The 23,771-nt window shown below is 35.4% G+C and overlaps 1 protein-coding gene across 2 annotated transcripts in view; it reads right to left on the reverse strand.

The window, feature by feature from the left end:
* The window catches only part of LOC122607814 (protein PSK SIMULATOR 2-like), a 28,199-nt gene extending 5,959 nt beyond the window's left edge, over nt 1–22,240 (reverse strand). The window contains exons 1-9 of one of the 2 annotated variants that reach the window (XM_043780866.1): nt 21,128–22,240; nt 8,716–8,905; nt 8,529–8,621; nt 8,339–8,450; nt 8,132–8,225; nt 7,866–7,963; nt 7,658–7,727; nt 7,353–7,462; nt 7,147–7,263 (exon numbers count right to left, since the gene is read on the reverse strand). In XM_043780866.1, coding sequence (XP_043636801.1) covers nt 7,147–7,263; nt 7,353–7,462; nt 7,658–7,727; nt 7,866–7,963; nt 8,132–8,225; nt 8,339–8,450; nt 8,529–8,621; nt 8,716–8,905; nt 21,128–22,172 — 1,929 coding nt within the window. In that variant the 5' untranslated portion in view covers nt 22,173–22,240. Of the gene's footprint in view, nt 1–7,146; nt 7,264–7,352; nt 7,463–7,657; nt 7,728–7,865; nt 7,964–8,131; nt 8,226–8,338; nt 8,460–8,528; nt 8,622–8,715; nt 8,906–21,127 lie in introns of both variants that reach the window. The other variant, XM_043780865.1, reaches the window with a different exon arrangement.
* Between the last annotated feature and the right edge of the window lie 1,531 nt (nt 22,241–23,771).

The raw sequence follows: 23,771 nt of genomic DNA on the forward strand, positions 1-23,771 counted from the left end.
ACCAATAATAGAAAATGCTATCTTTGTGGTGAAAAAGGACACATTGCTGCTGACTGTACTGAGAACAACTCCAGGAATCCTCCTGAAATTGTCATTCAGCCAAATCCCTCCTCATCTCCTGCTGCTCCTGCTTCTGCTATCAACACGCAAGCTCCTCTTGCAGAATCGAGCATGAATTCAAATAATAATTTTGTTTTAAGTGAAAGCAATATTGCTGAATTCATTGCCTCTCAACGAATCTCTCTTCCCTTCTCTCAAGAGATTATTTCCAATGGTACTAACAGTATCCTTGTAGAATATGGAAGTAATAATCAAGTTGGCGGTTTGGTTATTCTTGACACTAGAAACTCTACCAATCAAGGAGATACTGTTGAAGCCATGAGTTTCATGCCTTTGTCCAATCAACTAACTAAGACACTTTCGGTTGATGAAACTGTTGACACTTCTGTCACCTCTTCTTCTTCTAATGATAATGATTCTTCTCACTCTTCCTCTGCTGATAATGACATCAGCAGGGACACCTATAATTCAACCTAAATCCTTCTATTGTTATCCATGCAGGCCTCACAAGGAAAAGAAGTATGGTATTTGGACAGTGGATGTTCAAAACACATGACTGGATCCAAGGACCTGCTGGATAACTTCGTGGAGACTGATGGTCCCACAGTAGTGTTTGGTGACAACTCAACTGGCCAAATTGAAGGATATGGATCTCTCTCTAATGGGCTAATAAAGTTCACAAAGGTTGCCTATGTGAATGGTTTAAAACACAACCTTATCAGTATTAGTCAACAGTGCGATGCTGACTATAAAGTCATTCTCGACAAGCATCAAGGCACAGTTGTAAATATTGACAAAGAGGTAGTTTTAATAGCTCCTAGAAAGAGAGATATCTATTTGGTTGATTTCACTCCGGTTAAAACCGACAGTGAAACCTGTTTCTTTTCGAAATCTGTATCTCAAATCAATTGGTTATGGCATAAGCGTATGTCGCATGTCAACTTCAAAACCATCAATTCTCTTGCCAAGAAAAATCTTGTTCGAGGCCTTCCTCCTCTCACTTATGAGAAGGACAGGCTCTGTGGTGCCTGTGAAAAGGGTAAAAGTCATCGAGCCACCTTCAAAACTAAACAGGCCAATTCTATAAATGGCTGCTTCCATCTTCTTCATATGGACCTTTTTGGTCATGTAAATGTTCAAAGCCTAAAGGGTAGCAAATATACCTTAGTTATTGTGGATGAATATTCACGATACACTTGGACTATATTTCTGCATTCGAAGAGTGAGGCTGCTGAGGAAATTATAAATTTTATCAAAAGGATGGAAAACCTCAACAGCATTCGGGTTAAAGAACTCAGAAGTGATCATGGCATTGAGTTTAGAAACCACACTCTTGAAAGTTTTTGTGCTGATCAAGGGATAGCACAAAACTTTTCTTCTGTTCGAACCCCTGAGCAAAATGGTGTAGCTGAAAGAAGAAATACGACTCTTATTGAAGCTAGTAGGTCTATGCTCAGTGAATCATCTCTCCCATTAAAATTTTGGGCAGAAGTAGTTAACACTGCTTGTCACACTCAAAATAGGTGTCTTATTGTCAAACGACATGATAAGACTGCCTATGAAATTCTTAAGGGCAAGAAACCCCAAATTGGATATTTCCATGTTTTTGGTTGCCCCGTCTTTATTCTTAATAATAAGGATCACTTAGGAAAGTTCGATCCCAAGGCTCATGATGGATACTTTTTGGGATACTCGTCTATTAGCAAAGCTTTCAGAGTGTTTAACACTCGCACTCAAAAAGTTGATGAATCAATTCATGTTACTTTTGATGAAAGTTGTTCAGCTCTAAGTGATCTTCCCAAACAATCATCTGCTGAAGAAATTCTCAGCGACCTTGCTGATCCTCCTTAATAGACAGCTACGCAATCAGTCGCTGATATTCCCGTTGCTGAACCATCCCTGAATGTGTCTCCAAGTATTGATCACATCGCTTCTCATATCTATTCTGTAGATCCAGTAGAACCTCTTCTTAGGTCAGTACTAAAAGACTCCATCAGCAATTCTTCTCCTGAAGTAGTTCATGAAACTAACAATATCGCTGATGATGTCTTCCATGATGCCTCAGCGAATCCTGATTTAGGAGACGCTGAGGATGACATTCCTCAGCAGGAAGAACCTGTCAGTGACTCTCCTGTCAGCAATCCTGAACCTACCCTAACTGTTGATCTCTCCAGCTACCCAATAGTTACTGGTGATCCTATCTCCACCACATCTTCTGCGCCTATCCACTCTTCCATTCATTCTCCTGCACTCAAATGGACTGCTGACCACCCACTTGACCATGTAATTGGTAATCCAACCAATGGTGTTCTAACCAGATCAGCGACAAGTCATACTTGTCTCTATGTAAATTTTCTTTCTCAAATTGTTCCTTCTAACATTGGAGAAGCAATGGTTGATCCCTCTTGGGTTCAAGCCATGCAAGAGGAACTTATCCAATTTGAAAGAAATCATGTGTGGTTTCTAGTTCCTCCTCCATGTAAGGAACCCATTGGCACTCGATGGGTTTATAGGAACAAAATGGATGAAGCTGGTATTGTTGTTCGCAACAAAGCCAGATTGGTGGCACAAGGATATACTCAAGCCAGACTGAAGGCATTGACTGTGATGAAACCTTTGCCCCAGTCGCTCGTCTTGAGGCTATTTGCCTTTTTCTTGCTCACACTGCTTACAAAGGCTTCATTGTCTATCAGATGGACGTCAAGAGTGCCTTTCTAAATGATGCTCTTAATGAAGAGGTCTATGTCAAGCAGCCTCCTGGTTTTGAGAATCCAAAGCATCCTCACTATGTCTACAAGCTCAATAAAGCTCTTTATGGTCTCAAATAAGCTCCCAGAGCCTGGTATGATACCCTCTCTTCATTTTTTTTAGACCATGGATTTCATAGAGGAACCATAGATAGCACCCTCTTTATTTACAAAGAGAAAGCTCACGCTTTGTATGTCCAAATATATGTTGATGACATAATCTTTGGTTCCCTTTCTCCAAAGTTGTGTAAGAAGTTTAGTACTCTTATGTCAAGTACGTTTGAATTGAGTATGATGGGCGAGTTAACTTTTTTCTTAGGTTTGCAAATTAAGCAACTTCCCACAGGCATTTTCATCAACCAAGAAAAATACATTAGGGATATGTTGCATAAGTTTGACTTCACCCATGTCACTCCCAAACGCACTCCTATGTCTCCTCCAAATAACCTTCATGCTGACTCAAATGGGAAGCATGTAAATCCCACTTACTATAGAGGCATGATTGGATCGCTCATGTATCTTACAGCAATTCGCCCTGACATTATGTTCTCCACATGTCTCTGTGCTCGCCATCAGGCCTCACCACGAGAGTCTCACCTCCTCGCTGTAAAGCGAATCTTCAAATATCTTAAAGGTACACCCACCTTGGGTCTTTGGTATCCTAGAGATTCCAACTTTGATCTTGTTGGATTCTCTGAATCTGACCATGCTGGATGCATGCTTGATCGCAAAAGCACCAGTGGTGGTTGCCAACTGCTGGGAGGAAGACTAACTAGTTGGACCAGTAAAAAGCAACATACTGTCTCCATCTCCACAGCTGAGGCATAATATGTCTCTGCAGCGAGTTGTTGTGCTCAAATGCTCTGAATGAAGCATCAACTCGCTGATTATGATTTGGAATACTCTAAAATTCCAATCATGTGTGATAATACAAGTGCTATTGCTATTACACACAATCCTGTTCAGCACTCTAAAACCAAGCATATTGATATTCGATATCACTTCATTCGTGATCATGTCATGAAGGGAGATGTTGAAATCTATTTCATTCCAACTGATGATCAACTAGCTGACATCTTTACAAAACCCCTGGATGAAACTAGATTCAAACTGCTTGTAAGCAAGTTAGGAATGCTGAATGGAGAATCAGCAACATGATTGCCATGTCTGCTACTCAGCTAGTGAGTTTGTCTTACTCGTTGATCCCTGTTGCTTTGGGAAAAAGAAATACAAAGGCAATGGAAAGCCAAAAGTTTCCATCTAGTCCAATAGCAAACGGTTATTGGTAAAGACCTCTAAAATCCGTTGATCCCTATTGCTTTGGGAAAAAGCAAAACAAAGGCAATGGATAGCCAAAAGTTTCCATCTAGTCCAATAGCAAACGGTTATTGGTAAAGACTTCTAAAATCCGTTGATCCTTGTTTCTTTAGGAAAAAGCAAAATAAAAGCAATGAAGAGCTAAAAGTCCTCATCTAGTCCGACAGCAAACGGCTGTTGGTAAAGACTTATAAAATCCGTTGATGGCTGACAATTTGCCAAAAATTGTTTATCAGCGACCTTATGTTAGTCATAAGATTGCTGACCTTCATTCTCTAAAATTTGTCTCAGCACCAAAATTAAAATCCTTCTCTTAAAAATAGGTGCTGAAGCATTTTATAAAATAAATTATTTTCATACTTATCTTTTCAACATTGAATAAAACATAGGACTACATCTAAAACTAACTATTTCGGATGCAACTATGTTGGTGACATGGCACTCTTTTGAGCCAAATGATATATAATCTAAAAAAATTTACCCACTTGTTTTTCTTGAGTACGTCACCTGTCCACTTGAGACTGTTACTGTGCATCTGACGGTCTGGCTCTGTTTGACGCATACGGCGCACACTCAAGTATTTGTAAAATATTTTTTTAAAACGTTACTCACAAAGTTATTTTTTATATATACACATATCTTTGACAGTTGTTAAAAACAACTGTACAGTTTGAAAACGAGGAGAGAGAGAAAACCTTTTTGTCTTTTCATTTGACCAATCATGTTCCATCACCATACCCTATATATACAAACTCATACTCATATTCCCACATTCACGCTTTCTTTCAACTATTCATCTTCTCTCAAATCTCTTAAAAATCTCTCAAACTGTTCATCTCTTCTAAATCATATTATCTCCTTCCTTTGATCTTTACATCTTCAAATCTGCACACTAAACTTCATAAATGGCTTCATCATCTGAAACTCCATCCGTTTCCGCCGCCACCGAACAAACTCTGAAATCCTATCTAAATTCTTCTACTTATTCTCCCTCTACTAATATCGTTAAATCTTCTAAAATCTCCTTTGCTGCAACAGAGATGGTTGTTAAACCTAATAACCATCTCGGCTCGTCTGACGTACCAAAAGGTACAAAAGGATATAAGCCTATGCTGGATTTCATCCATGTTTCCCCTGCCAGTTAAAGTATAATGGCAGATCCGGAGAAGATTTATGTTCATCTTCTTCGAGAGTTGTAGTTATGATGAGTCCACCCAGTTTATCTCTGGCACTGTTCGAGAAGGAACGAAGACCATTACCATCACTCCAGCATCATTACGTCAAACTCTTTGCTTCCCACAAGAGAATAATGATAATACATTTGTGGAAGCTGCTGGAGATGATGAATGGAAGGCATGGTTGCCTTCAATCGGGTATAATCATAACCTGAGGAACCCTCCGGCGATTCCAAGCAATCCCTTGAAACAAAATCTCCCTGGGATCTGGAGAGTTCTATTTACTCATGTGATCCAGTGTATGGGTGGAAACTCTGGATCTTATAATCAGGCGTCCTCAACTTCGATGCCTATTATCCACGCTCTTGCTGAAGGAAGATTTATGGATTATGCCTTGATGATCTTCAATGATATGAAGCACAAGATCACTCTGAACAACAGATCTCACACAGTGCCTTTTGTGAGAATTTTCTCTCGTCTTCAAAGAGGTGCTGGGTGATGAATATGACTTGCCACATGCTGCCACAATTCAAGTAGCAAAGGTCGGCAACAATATCTATAAGCAACCTGCTGAACATTTGGTTGCTCGCCTCACTGTACATATGAAAGAGGTACTCTTCTCTCTAAACTCTTCTTTATACCCTAAAGACAACGATTGGGAGGTAGCACTTCTTTCTGATGAAGTGGCTGATACAGTCGTTGTGGACGCTGAAATGCCTTCTGAGGCTGGTTCGCTGATAAACCCCCCAGCGACCTCCAAAGCCTCTAAAAAAACCAAAAGTAATCCTAAGGCAGCGTCCCCAACACAAAATCTACAATCTTCACCCTCCGCTGATGTCCCAAAACGTAAGCGAAGTGTATCAAAGGGCAAACCCAAGGTTAGAACGCCCTCAACGCCCAAGGACATTAGTACCCCAACCATCCCATCAACAGTCTCCCAACAAGATGAAGACAAAGAACCCTGCAGGTCTGAGAGATCCACCAATAGATGGTTAACAAACTTGAGGTGTCAACATCTATTGGGTTGTCATGTGATTCCCATCTCTGCCTATATAAGGAATCACTTGACCTAGCCGCAACCCTTGTTGGTGTAGTTATGCAATTGTCACTTTGTGTGTGTTTCTTATTGTAGAACATTTAAGTTTTTGTGTGTCAAAAACTTAACAAGTATTTTTCGATTTTCTTCTTTGTAAACCAACCATGTATTCACTGTTTAATTAATATACATATAGTTAAACGTGTTTACTTTCTTATCGTATATCTTTTATTTAATCTGTTTTGATTGTTGCAAACTTGACACTTTCACATACCGCTAGGCTACAAGCCCTTTGGTAATTATAGCGATATTTATTTACATTAATTGGATAAATTTAGTATGGATCCACTTTTTTGTAATATGTAGTGCATGCATTATTTATTACGGAATGTATCACATTTAGTGAATTTACAAGAGCTTGTTTAAGGTGCTTTTCTCTAAACATTTGTATAGCAGATTAGCATATAAAACTTATCGGAGATATTATCAGATTAAAGCTTATTATACAAAATCGAACATCAAACAGTTTAATGATAAATTATCTGATGAATTACTAGCATATAGGAAACTATTAGACAGATTATCATATTAAACGTTAATTTTGATAACACAAAAAACAGGGCCACCAGCAGACCAACAATGACAGCAGGCTTTATATCAGAATTAAGCATACAGTCAGGGTCTGATTAAGACCAGTCCTCTGAATAGACTTTTCAAGTTTGGATTATCTCTTTAAGAATGTCAATAGCAGATTTTGTCCTGATGTAAACAGAAAACTGAATTAAAAGGAAATAATGGTCGATAGACATACCACTTCTTTGCGGTCGAGTGCTTGTAAGCGAGAACGTAATGCAACCTTAACATTTGCTGGCAAGCCATTATATAGATTGTCCCTCATATTAGGAGGCAAAGATATGGGACGTGATGCCTGGAAGTATAGAAGACAAATATGTATAAATTGAGCTGCAATAATCATTCTGAATAAGCAAACAAAAATGGAGAGTTCGGTTAGCTTACAATGTTGTCCATCTGAGTGACTAAGTTGGCATAGTGTAAAGCAAGACCCGCAGCACCTAGCTTCTCGGGCTTCTTCTGAGCCTCCTCGCCATTCGGAATTGAACTCGGTACTAAAAAGAAACATAAAACTAGCCGTCAAAAACTATTTTACCGGGTAGGATTTGGGACCAAAGCCAGATTATTTCAATATTTCTAGCTTCCATTTGTTTAACTTAGCATGCTGATACATCATCATTCAATCACAAATTAGTGACTTTATTGTAAAGTAGTAGATACATAATTATCTCGTAACAAATTTTAAATACCATTCTCTTCAAAAGCCTCCGCTATTGCATGAGGAATGAACGTGACAACATCTACTAGCTTCTCCACAATCTACAATGGATAAGACACAAAAAAGAATAATGGTGCTCATTAGTACACAAAAACAAAGAGGTTAGTAGAAATAGCTATGTAAATTTTAAGGTCTTTAGATAACAAAATAGAAAAAATGTATATAGGTTGATAGAATACCTCATCCAAACTTTTAGACCAAAGAGATTTCTTTTTCAAGTTCCTCACAAGCTTTCTTTGATGCTTTACGTCACTAACTAAGATTGAGAGACTCTCACCTACAACGGAAAGATGCTGAGACTTTAACAAGATAAACCCCATTGTAGCAAATCGAATAGTTCAAAGCAAAACAAGTCAGAGTCCATAAAAATAAATATAAATTAGCAAGCAAGAGTGCAAGACATTCAATATCGTCAAGAAATAACCTAGCAGGAACGGTAACTAACCTTTTTTAGGAAGATGCAAGGCTTCCACTTCATCAAGCTTACGCCGGTAATCCTGTTCAAATCTATCTAAAGCATGATATTCGTGGTATAAATCCTGCAGCAAAACAAACAAGTTATCATCTTTTACACTAGCATTTCATTTGGAACAAAACTGTACACATTTGTGCATGATCTGTTTGTAAATAAAAACTGGAAAAAGTAACTTACAAAGGTATACTGAGCAAGATTCGTCAATTTTTGCATAGTGATTTCCGCCTTTTCTCTAAGCTGACTATTTGTTAGCGGATGCAGGTCCAATCTGACTATTTCCGCCTCTTCTCTAAGCTGACTATTTGTATCAAATATCAAAAATGAAGCATGATATCAAGAAACAAGTAACAAAAGGAATCAGCTTTACCTAGAAAAAAAGCGATCCAGATGATGCCATTGTGGATCCATGCACATATCTCCAAACCGAACAACCTCTCTGGAAAAAACCTCAAGTTCCTCCCTGCAAACCAAATAACCAGATTATGAGATGGATACTGATGTATAATTTGATGGGCACGATAAAAGAGCAGAAAATCTCAAATATGTCAGCTTGCCTCTTGTCAGAAGCTGCAATACGTAACAATTCCTTTGTATCAGTAGAAACCAAAAGTTGTACGCCTTCTGAATGTAAAATCTCCTTTTCAAGAATATGGATGCTTAATTCAGAAAGAGATTGCATCAAATTTGACCCTTTGACAATCGTATTAGCTACTTCAAATGCTAAAATAGATACTTTATTTCGTGCTGTTCAAAAAAAAAAAAAATACTTTATTTCCTCTGGAAGCCATATTAGATACAAATACACTATGCGCATTCAAATTCGTCATGCTGCTACCCAATGTGTCAACTGAGGTTGAGACAAACAGCTATAAAAATTATTAAACGCCCAAAAAATATTTAATCACACAACATCGCAGGTAGTATATGCTACCCATTTAAGATGAAAGAACTTTTAAAAACCTTTTGAATTATTTTGATCCAGTCAATGGTTATTAATGGATGATAACATTTTATGTAATTATTGGGAATAAAAATTAATAATAATTGAGAGAGGGCGCCAATGATAGCCAGCCCAGCTTGTGGTTTTACCCAAGGTATTGAGTTCGATCCTCATGGATGACAAGTCTTAGGGTTTTTTCCTTTGAATACTTGTAACAGCCCATGGTCAACACCTCGTTGTCTAGGGAATGTGCAAGGCTTTACCATTTACCATTATATGGTGAGATTTTCCTGATGTCGTAATCCGACTAAATGTTCAGAAAAAAATTGAGGGGAGATATAACAGGAAACTAAAACATTTATAAAAAAAACGTCCATGAGAATACCATGGATCAATTATTTTTGAGCATGTCATGTTTTTCTTATGATTATCAATGATAACTATAATAATTATTTTATTTTTTAGTTGGCCATTACATTTTGCAAAATTGACATGACATTTTTTTCTTTTTAAAATTAACTTAATATGTGATTTATGCTTAAAATTTTGTATTATATAACTAGCATTAAATTAATCAACAAATGGAAAAGAATCGATTTAAACATTTATTAGTACCGTAGGTATTTATTTTTAACTTTATTAATTCATTAGTATTTTGACAATACAGGATTTTTAACTTTATTAATTCATTAGCATTAGTATTTTGACAATATAGGATTATAAATGTGTGATCATATTTAACTTGTGAAGATGTGAATTGCAAACATATAAAAATTTTGAAAACAAACAAACCTTTTAGCTATTACATTCTAGTTGATTACAAATAACATTTCATGGCATCAATTTTAGTGATTTACATGTGAATACATATTTTTAACGAAGTTTACAAGTGTATATAAAACAATCATATATGAAATATGTTCATCTGTAAACAAGTATTTTTTAATATTTTTATGTGCACAAATAGAGGTTTGCATATGATATTATGATAACCACATTTCAAATTGTCTAAATTTATTAAGTTGACATTTACACATATATATGATCACGTTCAAATGTATACCACAGATCCTAAAATGCTTCTTCTATGTCAAAAAATTTATGAGTTCAAATAAAAACAAAGAAACCGATAGTTAATATGTGCACATAGGGGTGTTCAAGTCAAATTATGGATTTTGGATTTCAATATCGGAATATATATCCGAAATTTCGGATATCCGAAATATCCGAATTCTTTTAAAATATTAAAACTTGAAATTATAAAATCTTCGAATATCATTTTAGGTTTTTTAATACTTTAATAATGATATTGTATATTTATAATATCATAATAATAGTTGTTTAAAAACATTCAAAATATAAATTTATAATATTATATATTCGTATACAGTGATCGACACGAATCGCCCTTGTGGTTTGTCCAAAAAGACTCGTTTCGGCCTTTAACTTTCAAAACCTTAGTGATAATCCCTTTCTAGCCAGAAAATGATCACGTTTCATTCTTTTCGATAACGGGCGTCAAGTTGAATCTGTTAACCCCCTCACGTGCATTCCACTTGAGGGCATTTTTATACTTTCACGCCTCTAAAGGACTAATTGTGATATTTATTCACTTTTGTTTTATTATGAATATCTTCTATTTTTCCGGGTCAAAATCACAATATCAAAATACAAGTATCTTCTTTTAATCTACATATCAAACAAATTTGTTTTTCATAAAGACTGTGTCTACAAACTGTTCAACTCTTTGGAAAAAGTGAGATCTTTGTATTAGCCCCTTGTTGAAATATATATATATATATATATATATGTTGGGTACAGCCACTAGATAGAACTGCGTTAGGCACAGCGGAAGCAAGAAAATAAAGAACACGACACGAGAATTTAACGTGGTTTGGTCTGGGTCTGACCTACGTCCACCGGCTGCAAATGGGGAGTTTATTATCACATTGCTCACAACTCCTTCGGTTTACAATTACATAGACACATATATATATAGGAGAACAACTAGCGTAGTTATTTGACCTACTCTACAATAGAGTCATTGAACAACTCCTCTATAACGGAGTTGTTCAATGACTACTCCATTAAATGGAATTAGCTAACTTCCCTAAGGACTTCACACCTAACAATCTCCCACTTGAAGGTCTTGAGATACACGCCAAGTCTGCCACCAAGCAATCCGTGTCTTCAGTAATCCGTAAACTTCAAACATACACTCGAACAGAAATCTTCCAGGTCTAACTCCCAAGAACAAACCAAACTTCCAACGATGTAACCCCAACCAAACTCCACAGGAACAAAGTCTTCCAGGTCCGGCTCCCAAGAGCAAACCAAACTTCAATCCATACATCCCAATTTAGGCTGCCCAATCATCGGTAAACCGAAAGGGTACATTGAAGTTGTAAACCGCTCCAATACAGTTAGACACAGCTGACCGAGTCATGGCGAAGTCCACCAGTGACTCATCCTCGATCTTAACCGGCTACTACTAATTTGAAATACCGGCTCCAGAGACTCTAGAGGAACAACAATACTCTTCACTAGTAGTAACCTCACAGGAGAGATTTCATTCGAAAACCTGGTCTTCAAAAAACCTAACGTCAATTTCAACATGTGTCAAAAGACTCCTCGTGCTCCCACGGTTACAAAATCCCGTCCAAGTTCAAAACCTCCAAATACGCTCAAACAGATTACCTGAAAGTTCCGGAGTCCTTTACTGCAAACTGGACTCGTATAACTCTCGAGTCAGCAAGCCAAGACTTTTGTTCGAAAGTTGGTTCAATTCTTCCGGTAGTGCAGTAATCTGCACACTCCAAAAGTCTAATCAACAGATTCACTTCCTTCACTACAGTAGGTAACATAAAATGAAGCAAACCATAATCTGTAACAAGAGCCTTCACTTCCTTCCAATGAGATCCAATGCATCAACCTAGACACATTCTCATAAGCAGAATTCTTCACTGCCTTCCAATGAGCTCCAATGCATCAACCCAGACACATTCTCATAAGCATAATTTTTTAACCTCGGCGACTCAAAAACCCTAAAACTTTGAGCACCTCATGCAACCTCACAAGTCAACTATGTCCAACTCCCACTGTCCTTGTTATTCTAACCTATGCTAAACAAACTCCATGAGCCAAACCTCCACTCGTACTCATCCAGTGAAAACCTTCGCCCAATACCAGTACAAAGATCCTCTCAAAAAAGTCAAAACCACTGATCAACACTGAACATCTACAGTTCCAGACCAGTTAACAGCAAAAGATCAATAACAGCAATAGAGAAACAAGAGTTAGTTCCATGACTTGACTAACTTTCTTTTCACTCGTGTCGACACTAGCAACACCGGAAGCAACACCGGAACAGGAATACTCAAAACCCAGAGCACTACAAACCTGCTAGCTATACTTTCTTCAATACGAGTACCATATCTAAGTTCTCATGACAAAACCCGTCACAAGAAACCAACAGAAATCCAATCCAATCTAAAACATTTGTATATACCTGGTCGAACAAAGGCTTAACCTTAATCAACCTAATACCTTGTTTCAATGGACTAACTTCAAACAATGGTACTTATCTTCTTTTCTTTTCTAATCGATCAAGGTAATATCACAGCAACAAACTTCATAACAACCACCAGCAAAAACCACACCCTAATCGTGAATCAGAATAACCCGAGATACAACTCAATACCTCAACTTCTGATCAATGACGAACAAGAATGTCTCGGTGGTAACCAAGAACAATAGCCAATACCTCTTGAACAAGAAAATTGAAACAGTGCTTTTATCAACTTTCAATCAATCAACACCAAAGAACCCCAAATTCGAGAAACCTTTATCGCACCCACCGACCAAAAAAATCAATCAAAAAACAACTAAACAGATTTTTGAACAGATTTCAGATCTGATGTGAACAAAAGTTGCAAATGGCGGTTGGTGGTGACGGGAACAGGTGTAACAGTGGCAAACACAACCACAAATCCAAACCCAGAAAACCAGATCGAACAGAAAGAAAACACAGCAGTTCAGCGGCGGCAACAGACCCTAAACACTGCTGTAAAACAGCAGCAACAACAGCAAATAACAGCAGCAAACAGCTGCAAAATCAGCAGCAAGATCAAAGCCAGATCAGACCTAGAACAGCAGCAACAACTGCAAACAGCTGCTGAAAATAGCAGCAGCAAACCAGAATCATCTGATCAACCAATTCGAACAGCAGCAGAATTGAGAACAGCAGTAACAATATCAAATCAATTCAAACAGCAACAATTGAATTAAACGAACAGCTCTAATACCACTTGTTGGGTACAGCAACTAGATAGAACTGCCTTAGGCACAGCGGAAGCAACAAAGCAAGAAAATAAAGAACATGACACGAGAATTTAATGTGGTTCGGTCTGGGTCTGACCTACATCCACCGGCTGCAAATGGAGAGTTTATTATCACATTGCTCACAACTCCTTCAATTTACAATTACATGGACATATATATAGGAGAACAAGTAGCGTAGTTATTGACCTACTCTACAACAGAGTTGTTGATCTAATCCTCTATAACGGAGTTGTTCAACGACTACTCCATTAAATGGAGTTTTTAACTAACTTCCCTAAGGACTTCACACCCAACAAAATATATATATATAAATATATATATTGAAGTGACCAAGTGAGAACCAAAATAATTATGAGAACCGTGACAACCACTAAAAAATGTCTCTAAGGACTTAGCCCTTATAGTTAAGGGTTTAGCCCGTACCGTATCTGTTGGTGCATTTCCAGGTGACAACATCATTATAGAAGTTTGTCTTGAGTCATTTGTATATGTAACTTATTAAACAATTTGTTTTTGCATGAAATAAGGTCAAACACGTCCAAGTCAACTATAGGGTTGACCAAGTCGAACTTAACCAGGTCGAGTTCGACCATGCTATAGAGATTTTATGTCTTAGGTTTGTGTAGAGGTTTTAATTGCAACGAGTTAGTCTCTCGTCTTTTATTTTCGGTTTTTCTTTTTAGTAGAGCTCGTGTTTTACTTGTAATCGTTATTATTGAAGTAATATAAGGCTCCGATTATTCATATATTGTTCGTGTTTATTGTATTGTTGGTTGCTAGCTATTGAGAGTTTCCGCACTCAATAGTTTGTTAGCTAATCTCGTAGATCCGGTGGCGATAGGGACTTTCAAATGGTATCAGGGCCATTGATCGTGTTCGGGGTTAGAGTTTTCAACAATTTGTAAGCCATTTTTAGCTTCTTCAAGTTTTCGGCAATTCAAGCTTGTGACGGGTTGACTTCGACCTACAGTCGAGTTCAACCACTTTTGGTCGAGCTCAACCTAGTTAGGTCGAGATCAATCGCTTTTAGTCGAATTCAACCATTTTTGGTCGAGTTCAACCTTGTGTGATTGAGTTCAACCACTTTGGTCGAGTTCAACCTCACTTTCGAATTTCGGCTATAAATACCTCTCCATTTGCCTTGTACTAGAGACAATTTTCTTTGCTTTATTTGAGTTAAGGTTTGCAAATTTCGGACTTGATTTTTAACCCCAAAAAACTCTTGAGTTATGGTTTGAGATCTGAATTTCGAATATTGAACTTGTTAACTTGAACAATCTAAAGTTCTTACAATTTCTACGCACACCAAAGGACTTTTTGTTTATGTTTTGGTTTGAACTTGTTTGAGATTGAAGGTGTAACTCATTTGGTTTTGAGTTTGATCTCTGTCAATGAAGTTTTTGAACTTGTAGACTTGAACAATTTTGGGTTTCAACTTAATATCATTGAGGTTTGGAACTTGTAAACTCTTAGTTTAAGTTTTGAATTTAGATGATATATAAATGAATGACGGCTCGAGGTCTATCCTTTTTGGAAGATTTTGAGAAATCTTAGAGGAAATTCAAGATCATGACAAAAAGGTTGTTCTGTCAATGAGCTACTAGGTTATCTCATGATTGTATATGTAAAAAAGCGTGTCATGATGTTTGTTATGGCAAAGAGCTACTGGATTATCTCTTATTTGCATATTAGAGCAACCATGGGATGAAGATGAGAATGATAGATGTGCTAAAACCAAAAACAAACATATTGGCTATTTTAAAAATTTTATAGAGAAAAAGGGGGGATAAAAATTTAAAACCTTCCATGTTTTCTATACAAAATTCTGGTTGCTTGAAATAATGAAGATCATGATGTTTTGACATAGTCAATCATGGTATCTTTTTGGTTTTGAATCCGTGTGACGTGTCCGACCTAATTTTTGGATCAAAGGTGCCTCATTACAAATTAGGTGATTCAGATAAATCAAATGAAGATTGAAGACCGGGTTGAAAGTTGATTAAACTATATCTGATTTTTGTTGAGCATGTGTTTGGGATTTTGTCTTAGAGCTTTTGTGATGAAATTAATCATTTGTAGCCAAGTAGTTGATGATCAAACCTTTCTTTTATGTTAATGATGTAGAGAAGATTAATCCGGTAACTAGTGAAGGGGTTTCACATTAAGTAGTTCGCTATGTATTTTGGATATGCTTACCTTGAGGGGGAGATTTGATACAAAAGATGTCAGGTGATTGGTAGATTCGTGAAGTTACAAGACAAAGTTAGACACTATTGGTTGAAGACATGGATCTTCTGAGTCTTGCATATCTGAAATTCAAGTTACAAAGTTTCTTATCTTTGTGGGAGCTTATTAAATTCAATGCTAATTGTTGGAGATTCAACTTCTCTGTCAAATACCGGTTAAGCTTGAAAATCAAATGGATTAAACAATGTTGTCTTGCAGGATTTCTGTTATTGCTTGGGGAATCGTGGATATTTGGATTGCTTGGAAGCAATGATGTCTGGATTACTTTGAAGTGATGATGATGGGCATGATAATTTTTATTGGAGCTTAATTTGGAGAAGGAAACGGTTGATGGGGATATTTTCAATCTGAGAATTGGATTTGTCTGTTGTCATAATGATACAGAGATTTTGTAGTTTGAAGATTAGTGTGCAGCGCATGAAGATCAAATCTTACCAAAAGAAAACCTAATATCATTGGTTAAATGTAAGTCGGTTGATGCAGATTTTTTAACTAATGATTGTCATAATTGATAGCAACTCTCATTGAGTGTTTGATTGTGCATTTCTGTTACTATTAGCATGCATTACAAACGAAGACTTTAAAGATCGATGAAAACTTCTAAATGTTGATGTCAAGAGGGAGTCTATTGGTGCAATTCTGGGTGACAACATCATTATAGAAGTTTGTCTTGAGTCGTTTGTATATGTAATTTATTAAACAATTTCTTTTTGCATGAAATAAGGTCAAACACGACCAAGTCAACTATAGGGTTGACCAGGTCGAACTTAACCAGGTCGAATGGGTGGTCGAGTTCGACTATGCTAGGTTGAGTTCGACCATGTCCGATACCTATATATAGAGATTTTATGTTTTAGGTTTGTATAGAGGTTTTAGTTGCAACGAGTTAATCTCTCTAGTCTTTTATTTTCATTTTCTCTTTTTAGTAGAGCTCGTGTTTTACTTGTAATCGTTATTATTGAAGTAATACAAGGCTCCAATTATTCATATATTGTTCGTGTTTATTGTAGTGTTGATTGCTAGCTATTGAGAGTTTCCGCACTCAATAGTTTGTTATCTAATCTCATAGATCCGGTGGCAATAGGGACTTTCAGTATCCAACCGCCACCATCTCTTGGATTGACGCCCATCAAATCCATACCATTCCCATATGTGTCCAGTGACAACCACTTTATATCGGATAAGAACAACGTCCGTACCGTATCCACACGTAACCCATATGGTTTTTTATTATTATCTTGGTTTAAAATAACGTGCAACAGGCGTTGCGTTGCGTGTTGCGACCCTAGGGCGCAACGCCAAGGGTGTTGCGGCCAGGTTACATGTTGCGAGCGCTACATGCCCATTTCGAGCATTGCGTGTTGTGTCTGTAGCGTCACAACATGTACAAAGTTATGTTTTCACTTTTTTGGGCACTTATTTTCTTTATGTTTTGATTTCAACTTTCAATTTCAAGTCTATTAATCTACTTTTATGGTTTGTTTTCTACTTATTATATATTTGGTGTCGTAGAATCGCAACCTATTATGATTTGGTGATTTGAAATCACAAATTATTGTCTTTTCTTATGACATGGAATGTTATCTTTTGGTATTTAATTGTAACATGTAGAGTATTAGCATATTTGTAGAACTGTCGCTGCGAATACGTGTTGCGCTCGCCGCGCTCGCAACGGCACGCTTGTTGCCTTTGGAACCTTATCGCAACGGGTCGCGACACGCTATTTCAAACCAAGATTATTATAATTTTTTTTTTAGAATGGATTTTTATCAAAAAAAATAAAAAAACTTAAAAAACAATCAAAAATTAAAAAACTGAAAATTAAAAAACCACAGCAAAAAGGAAAAAGAGGGAAGGAAAATAGTGGTTCTTACAGTTCTCACTCTTATTTTGGTTCTCACATTAACCTTACCATATATATATATATATGAGAAAACATATTTGAGTTCTCACATTAACCTTACCACACATATATATAGGGTAACACTCCGGTGAGAACAGTCTTAAAATAAGAATGGTGAAAACACTTAAAAAACATCATTTTGATGCATTAAAAGTCCATAAAACTAACATAGTGCATAACTAATTATCATTATCTAAGTGTTTAACAACACATTGATCCATCAAAATCGAAAAAATCACGTTTTTTGGTGGGTGCATCATTTTGAAAAATATGCATCCAAGATGGATGCACAAAACAAAAAACATGATTTTTTTGATTTTGACAGGCCAATGTGTTGTTATATACTTAAATAATGATAATTAGTTATGCACTATGTTAGTTTTATGGACTTTTAATGCATCAAAATGATGTTTTTTAAGTGTTCTCACCGTTCTTATTTTAGAACTGTTCTTATTTGATTGTCCCCCTATATATATATATATATATATGTGAGAAAACATAGTATGTGGTTGTTAGACACCCAATCTTGGGTGTAGAACCCCTCACATACTACTTTTTTAATATATATAGATTAAATAAACAAGATGTAAGGGGTTCTACAATAACAGCCACATAAACCCTAACCTCTATATATATTTGTTGAGAAAACATAATATGTGGCTATTAGATAGCCAAGCTTGGGTGTAAAACCCGTCGCATACTAATTTTTTAAAATATATATATATAAATGTTTGGCCCCATGTTTTTTATGAATTAAAAAAAAAATGTGAGGATTTATACACCCAAATTTATGTGTCCCACGTCAACCCCAACCTCATATATATTTGAAAAAGGGGTGAAGGACTGAGGGACTTTCAAGACCAAAAAGAGAAAGATTGGAATTTTTATTTTTACACTTCATTTTACAATCCAATTGCTTTGTTGGATTTTTTTTAGCTACTGAGACTCATTGTTGCACTCCCTCCGACTGCAAGTATTATTGAAACTTTATGTTGTGTTTGTGTTTTATCCAATTCGATTGGTTAATTACTCGAATGTCTCCTCCACTAGATATTCTTTTGTACCACCACTCCTCCACCATAGTGTATATGCATGTATATCCATAATTCTGGATCTATTCATTTATATGTATATTTTTTGAGTTGGGCTTTCACCAAATGCAAGTGGTGGTGTTGAATTTGATATCACCATTAACATTCGTAAGATCCATGGTCACCACTGTTGCCGCCACCAACTCCAGCCTTACCGCCGTCGGTGGTGCTTTCACGAGGATATCAGAGAGAGAGAGAGAGTGAGTTTAAAACGAAAATTTAAAAAGAGCAAATTCATTGCTATCGCCGGCCATATCCCCGACGAACGCTCCGCGCAATCTTTCCTTTCACAGGTATTTATTGTTTTCTTAGAATTAAAATCGATATGATAACAATTAGGTTCATTTATATGTGTATTTTTGAGGTGGTTTTTGTATTGGATTTGATGGGGTTTTTCATTGGGATTTCATTTCCCCCGAGATTAATATAAAATTTCAAGATGAGCATGAAGTTAGAGGATGACTATACATTTTAGATTTGAGTGATCTGTGTTGCAGTACTAGAATTTAGTAAAGGATTTGGATGATCTGAGAAACCATCACAATTGGTCCTTTAAAGTATGAAAGTATAAATATACCCTCACGTGGAATGCACGTGAGGGGTTAACAGATTACTACATAAAAAGATATTGAAATGCTTTAAAAATATATATATATATACTAGGTCTTTTACTCGCATGATGTGCGGTTATTTAAAAATGTTGTTTTAGTTATATGAATATTTATAATAACCTTTAACAACTATACATTATTTAGGCATGTACATATAAATCTATATTATCATTAAATGGAAATTTTTACATTTATTGAAATAGATAAATTCAAAATATAACTCTTATTATTTGTGAAAATATTTGCATTTATATAAAAACATACGTTATCAAATATTCATATTAAGTATCACATATTATACTTCATGCAATACTAATGAACATAAAATGAAGTTAAAATGTAAATATAATGTAAAATCATAACAATTTATAATTTTTTTGCAAAATGATATGTGACTTATTAGAATTTCATCACACTCTTTCAAAGAAAATAGTTTCATAAAACTTCATCAAATAATAAAATTCATAAAAGTTGAAAAGCTTTAATTAGATATAGTTAGAAACCAAATTCAAATTATAATTAGATTACAAAGAGCAAACCTATGATTCAAATTATGTTGAATTCACCTAGTAATTGATAATAGTTTTTATAAAACGTAAAATCACCACCACGAAAAGGATAAAAAATTATATTACAATGTGATATATAATATTGGTTATATTAGATAGTAAAACTAAGAAATAAATTATTTGAAAACCAAATATTTTCCAATTTTAAAAATAGATTTTAAACTCATACGGTTTCTATTATGATATAGAATGTGATTTTTTACTTTTATTTTTGTAAGATTTTGTTTATATGTAGATTTTATTTTTAAGGATAAAAAACTATATTACAATGTGATATATAATATTGGTTATATTAGATAGTAAAATTAAGAAATAAATAATTTGAAAATTTTTCAATTTTAAAAATAGATTTTAAACTCATACGGTTTTCATTATGATATAGAATGTGACTTTTTACTTTTATTTTTGTAAGAATTTGTTTCTATGTAGATTTTATTTTTATTTAATTTAAAGTTTTAGATAATATAATTTTGTAGATTTATATATTGTAAAAAAATATAGAGATGCCACATAGGATAAAGACCTATGTGGCAATTTTTAAAAATAGTTTTAAATTGTAGAAGGCTTTAAAATGCTAGGATAACTATTGTTTTAATATTTATATAGATATATAAGTTAGATATAGATTTTTCGGATACTTTCAGGTATCCGAAATTTTCAACAATTACTACCCGAATCAGATAAAATCAAATCGGATTTCATAATAATGGGTTCGGATACGGATAGTTTTGAACACCTGTATGTGCACACACAGCCACACAGGATTCACAAGTGACCAAATTAGGAAGGAAAAAAAAATATACTTTCAAGTCATATAAACAATAAACTCATTAAGTAATACATGCTTGTGTGAATGTTCACATGTGAACAAACTAATATAAGATTGTAAATTTTGGGAATCTAGTACTGACGCAAAAGAGCTCCACATGATATGAAATACCACTGTTGTGAGAAGAAATTTTTTTTGTGAATTTAGCATCTAATAACACAAAATAAATTCATTAAAAAACAGTCATTAACTACTGTAGTAGTTATAAGCTAAAGTTGGTATTAGTCACTGAGTCAAACTGTTGGGGAAAGATTTGAGCATATACCATAGGTTAAGTATTTTGAATATAATATATTAAGGCAACATCAATCCTAAAAAATTCTAAAAAAAGTTGAGGAATGTCGATTTTCGAATCTCATAAATAAATAATATGTAAAGATAGACGCTTACATGTTCGACTGATCATACTCACATAATTAAAGGACATTGGAATACCTGGGGTTTCACCGGTGGAGTTATAGGGAAACGCATTAATCATTCTTGTAAATATCGACCTGCCTGGAGTTTGTAACTGCAAGGTTAGTAAAGATTCCAGACTCAATATAACCTCCTTCATGGTAGGACGATGCTCTGGATGATATTCTAAGCATCTTTCGGCAATTCTAGCAAACCCCTTCAAACATTTTGGGGATATTTCACCCCTTATATCAGAATCAACTATACTCTTTAAATGACCTTTTTTGATCGAGTCCTGTGCCAATGCGGCTAAACCGTATTCAAGACTCCTATCCAGTGGTTGCTTCCGACACAACACTTCAAACAATACCACCCCAAAAGCATACACATCAGACTTCCTTGTCAGCTTTCCAGTGGCGAAATAGTTTGGATCAAGATATCCAAAAGTGCCTTTTACAAGAGTGTTGACATAAGTGCGTAGTTGATTCGTTGGGCTTATTCGGGACAACCCAAAATCTGAAATTTTAGCTTCCCAGCTTTTGTGTAACAAAATATTTGAGCTCTTGACATCTCGGTGTATAACACCAAACTCAATACTAGTACCAGTGTGGAGGTAGTCTAACCCACGGGCGGCACCAATACAAATCTTTAGCCGATCAACCCAAGAAAGACAGGTGTGGAGTTTATGGAGATGATCTTCAAGTGTTCCATTCGGCATATACTCATATATAAGTATCATTTCTCTCTCATAGTTACAATAACCAAAGAGAGACACTAGATGAGAGTGACGTAACTTGGAAAGCATCTCGACTTCTGCCCAGAACTCTGCTGGCCCTTGATCTGACTTCATATCTAATCGTTTAATAGCAGCTACAATATGACGAGTTCCAATAATAACTTTACCTTTGTACACTTTTCCAAAGCCGCCACTACCAATCACTAAAGATTCATTGAAGTTTTCTGTTGCTGAAAGAACTTCATCCAATTTGAATTTACGGCATGGTTGTAACCATTGAACTATGGATCTATAGGTGGAGGTGGAAGGTTCAGACTCCAAGCCTTCGCTAGCATCAAAAGACATCATTGATGGATGGAAATAGTAAAAAAGATGAACATTAATTATATGTATATACTAGCGGTCTTCCTGAAAACTTCCTGGAACCAGAGATGGACCCCTGAATGACGACTTTTAAAGTCAACTATTAAATGGTAGACAAAGTCAACTTTTGAAATGGCATTCTTCCTGGAAAACGAGATATAAACACACGTTTTAGAAAGAGTATGCCCTTGTGATGAAACTTATTACGGGCACGTTAGGTTTAGACAAATTAAAAATAAAAATAAAATGATGTTTGCCGTTTGGTGATGTTAAAGAAACTGATATAATGTTAATGATAGAAAAGCTGATATGAGAAATGAGTAGGAAATCAAATTTTGTATTTGCATAGGAACATCATTGAAATGAAAATATAATTTTAACTACAATAGCATAACATGATCACTTCATTTATATTTTGAAGGAACATTGACATATATTTCCTAACTAATTAAACTTTACTAATTATATATAGCATCTTCACTTATAAACCATCTTAATTGAACAACTACTAATATACATACTTGCACAAAGATATTGATCAAAAAGTAGTATGTATTTCACAACTAAGAAGCCTATTGCAAGCCAATCATACAAATATTATATATACGAGAAAAGTGAGTATACGGCTGTTATACACCTATGCTTGGGTATACAACCCTCACATACTCACTTTAGAAAACAAGGGGCAATTATTTATATATATACTATAAAATAAAATTAGTATGTGAGGGATTTTACACCCAAGTTTAAATGTCTATCAGGCATATACTCACTTTTCTCATCATATATATAGTCTTAGGTTAATTACAACTTGAAGATGAAGAAGTATAGATATAAGTACTTAGCCATACAAATATAATTAGCATATTGCAAGAAATATGAAGTTACTTTCATTTATGGATCATAATAAAATTCAATATGTACTTGCAAAGTGATAATGGTGGATCTCTATGCGTCTGCTGCTTGCTTGCTTTTTTGTATGTGAACAAAATGAATGACATTCAATTTACTTTTATATCAAAAGGAAAACGACTGATTGACGAAGACCATCTTGGGATTAATGAGTAATTCCCTACACACTTACTTACCTCAATGAGTGGACGGCAGGCCATTTGGAATTTTGGATGAATAAATCAACTATTTTCTAAAAGGGTGTTACTACTTACACACCGGCAACGGTCGATTAACACACCATTCATACGGCCCGTTTTATGTAGTACTCCCTGTTTTGGTGATGAAAACGGCCCGTATAAAGTAAAACGGGGTAAAAAACGGTGTGTAAATAACTCTGTACTATTGCACTGATGTCAGAGAATGACACTTCATAATCAACAAAATGGTGTATATGATTTAAAACGGGGAGTTTTATATAAAAAAAGAGATAATTAATTTGTTATATATAAATGAGTCAAATACATAAAGTTCCCCTGCATTTTCAGGGAATTATCACTTATCACCCCCTCCTTGTTAAGATTTTGTATTGTCCATCCTTACTATACTAAAAGTGTAACACAACCGTCACGTCTTTTAACTCCATTTAATTCTCCATCAATAGGTGTCTTTTATTATCTATATGCTATAAAA

Source organism: Erigeron canadensis, chromosome 7 (assembly GCF_010389155.1).
Source record: "Erigeron canadensis isolate Cc75 chromosome 7, C_canadensis_v1, whole genome shotgun sequence".
Classification (NCBI taxonomy): Eukaryota; Viridiplantae; Streptophyta; class Magnoliopsida; order Asterales; family Asteraceae; genus Erigeron; species Erigeron canadensis.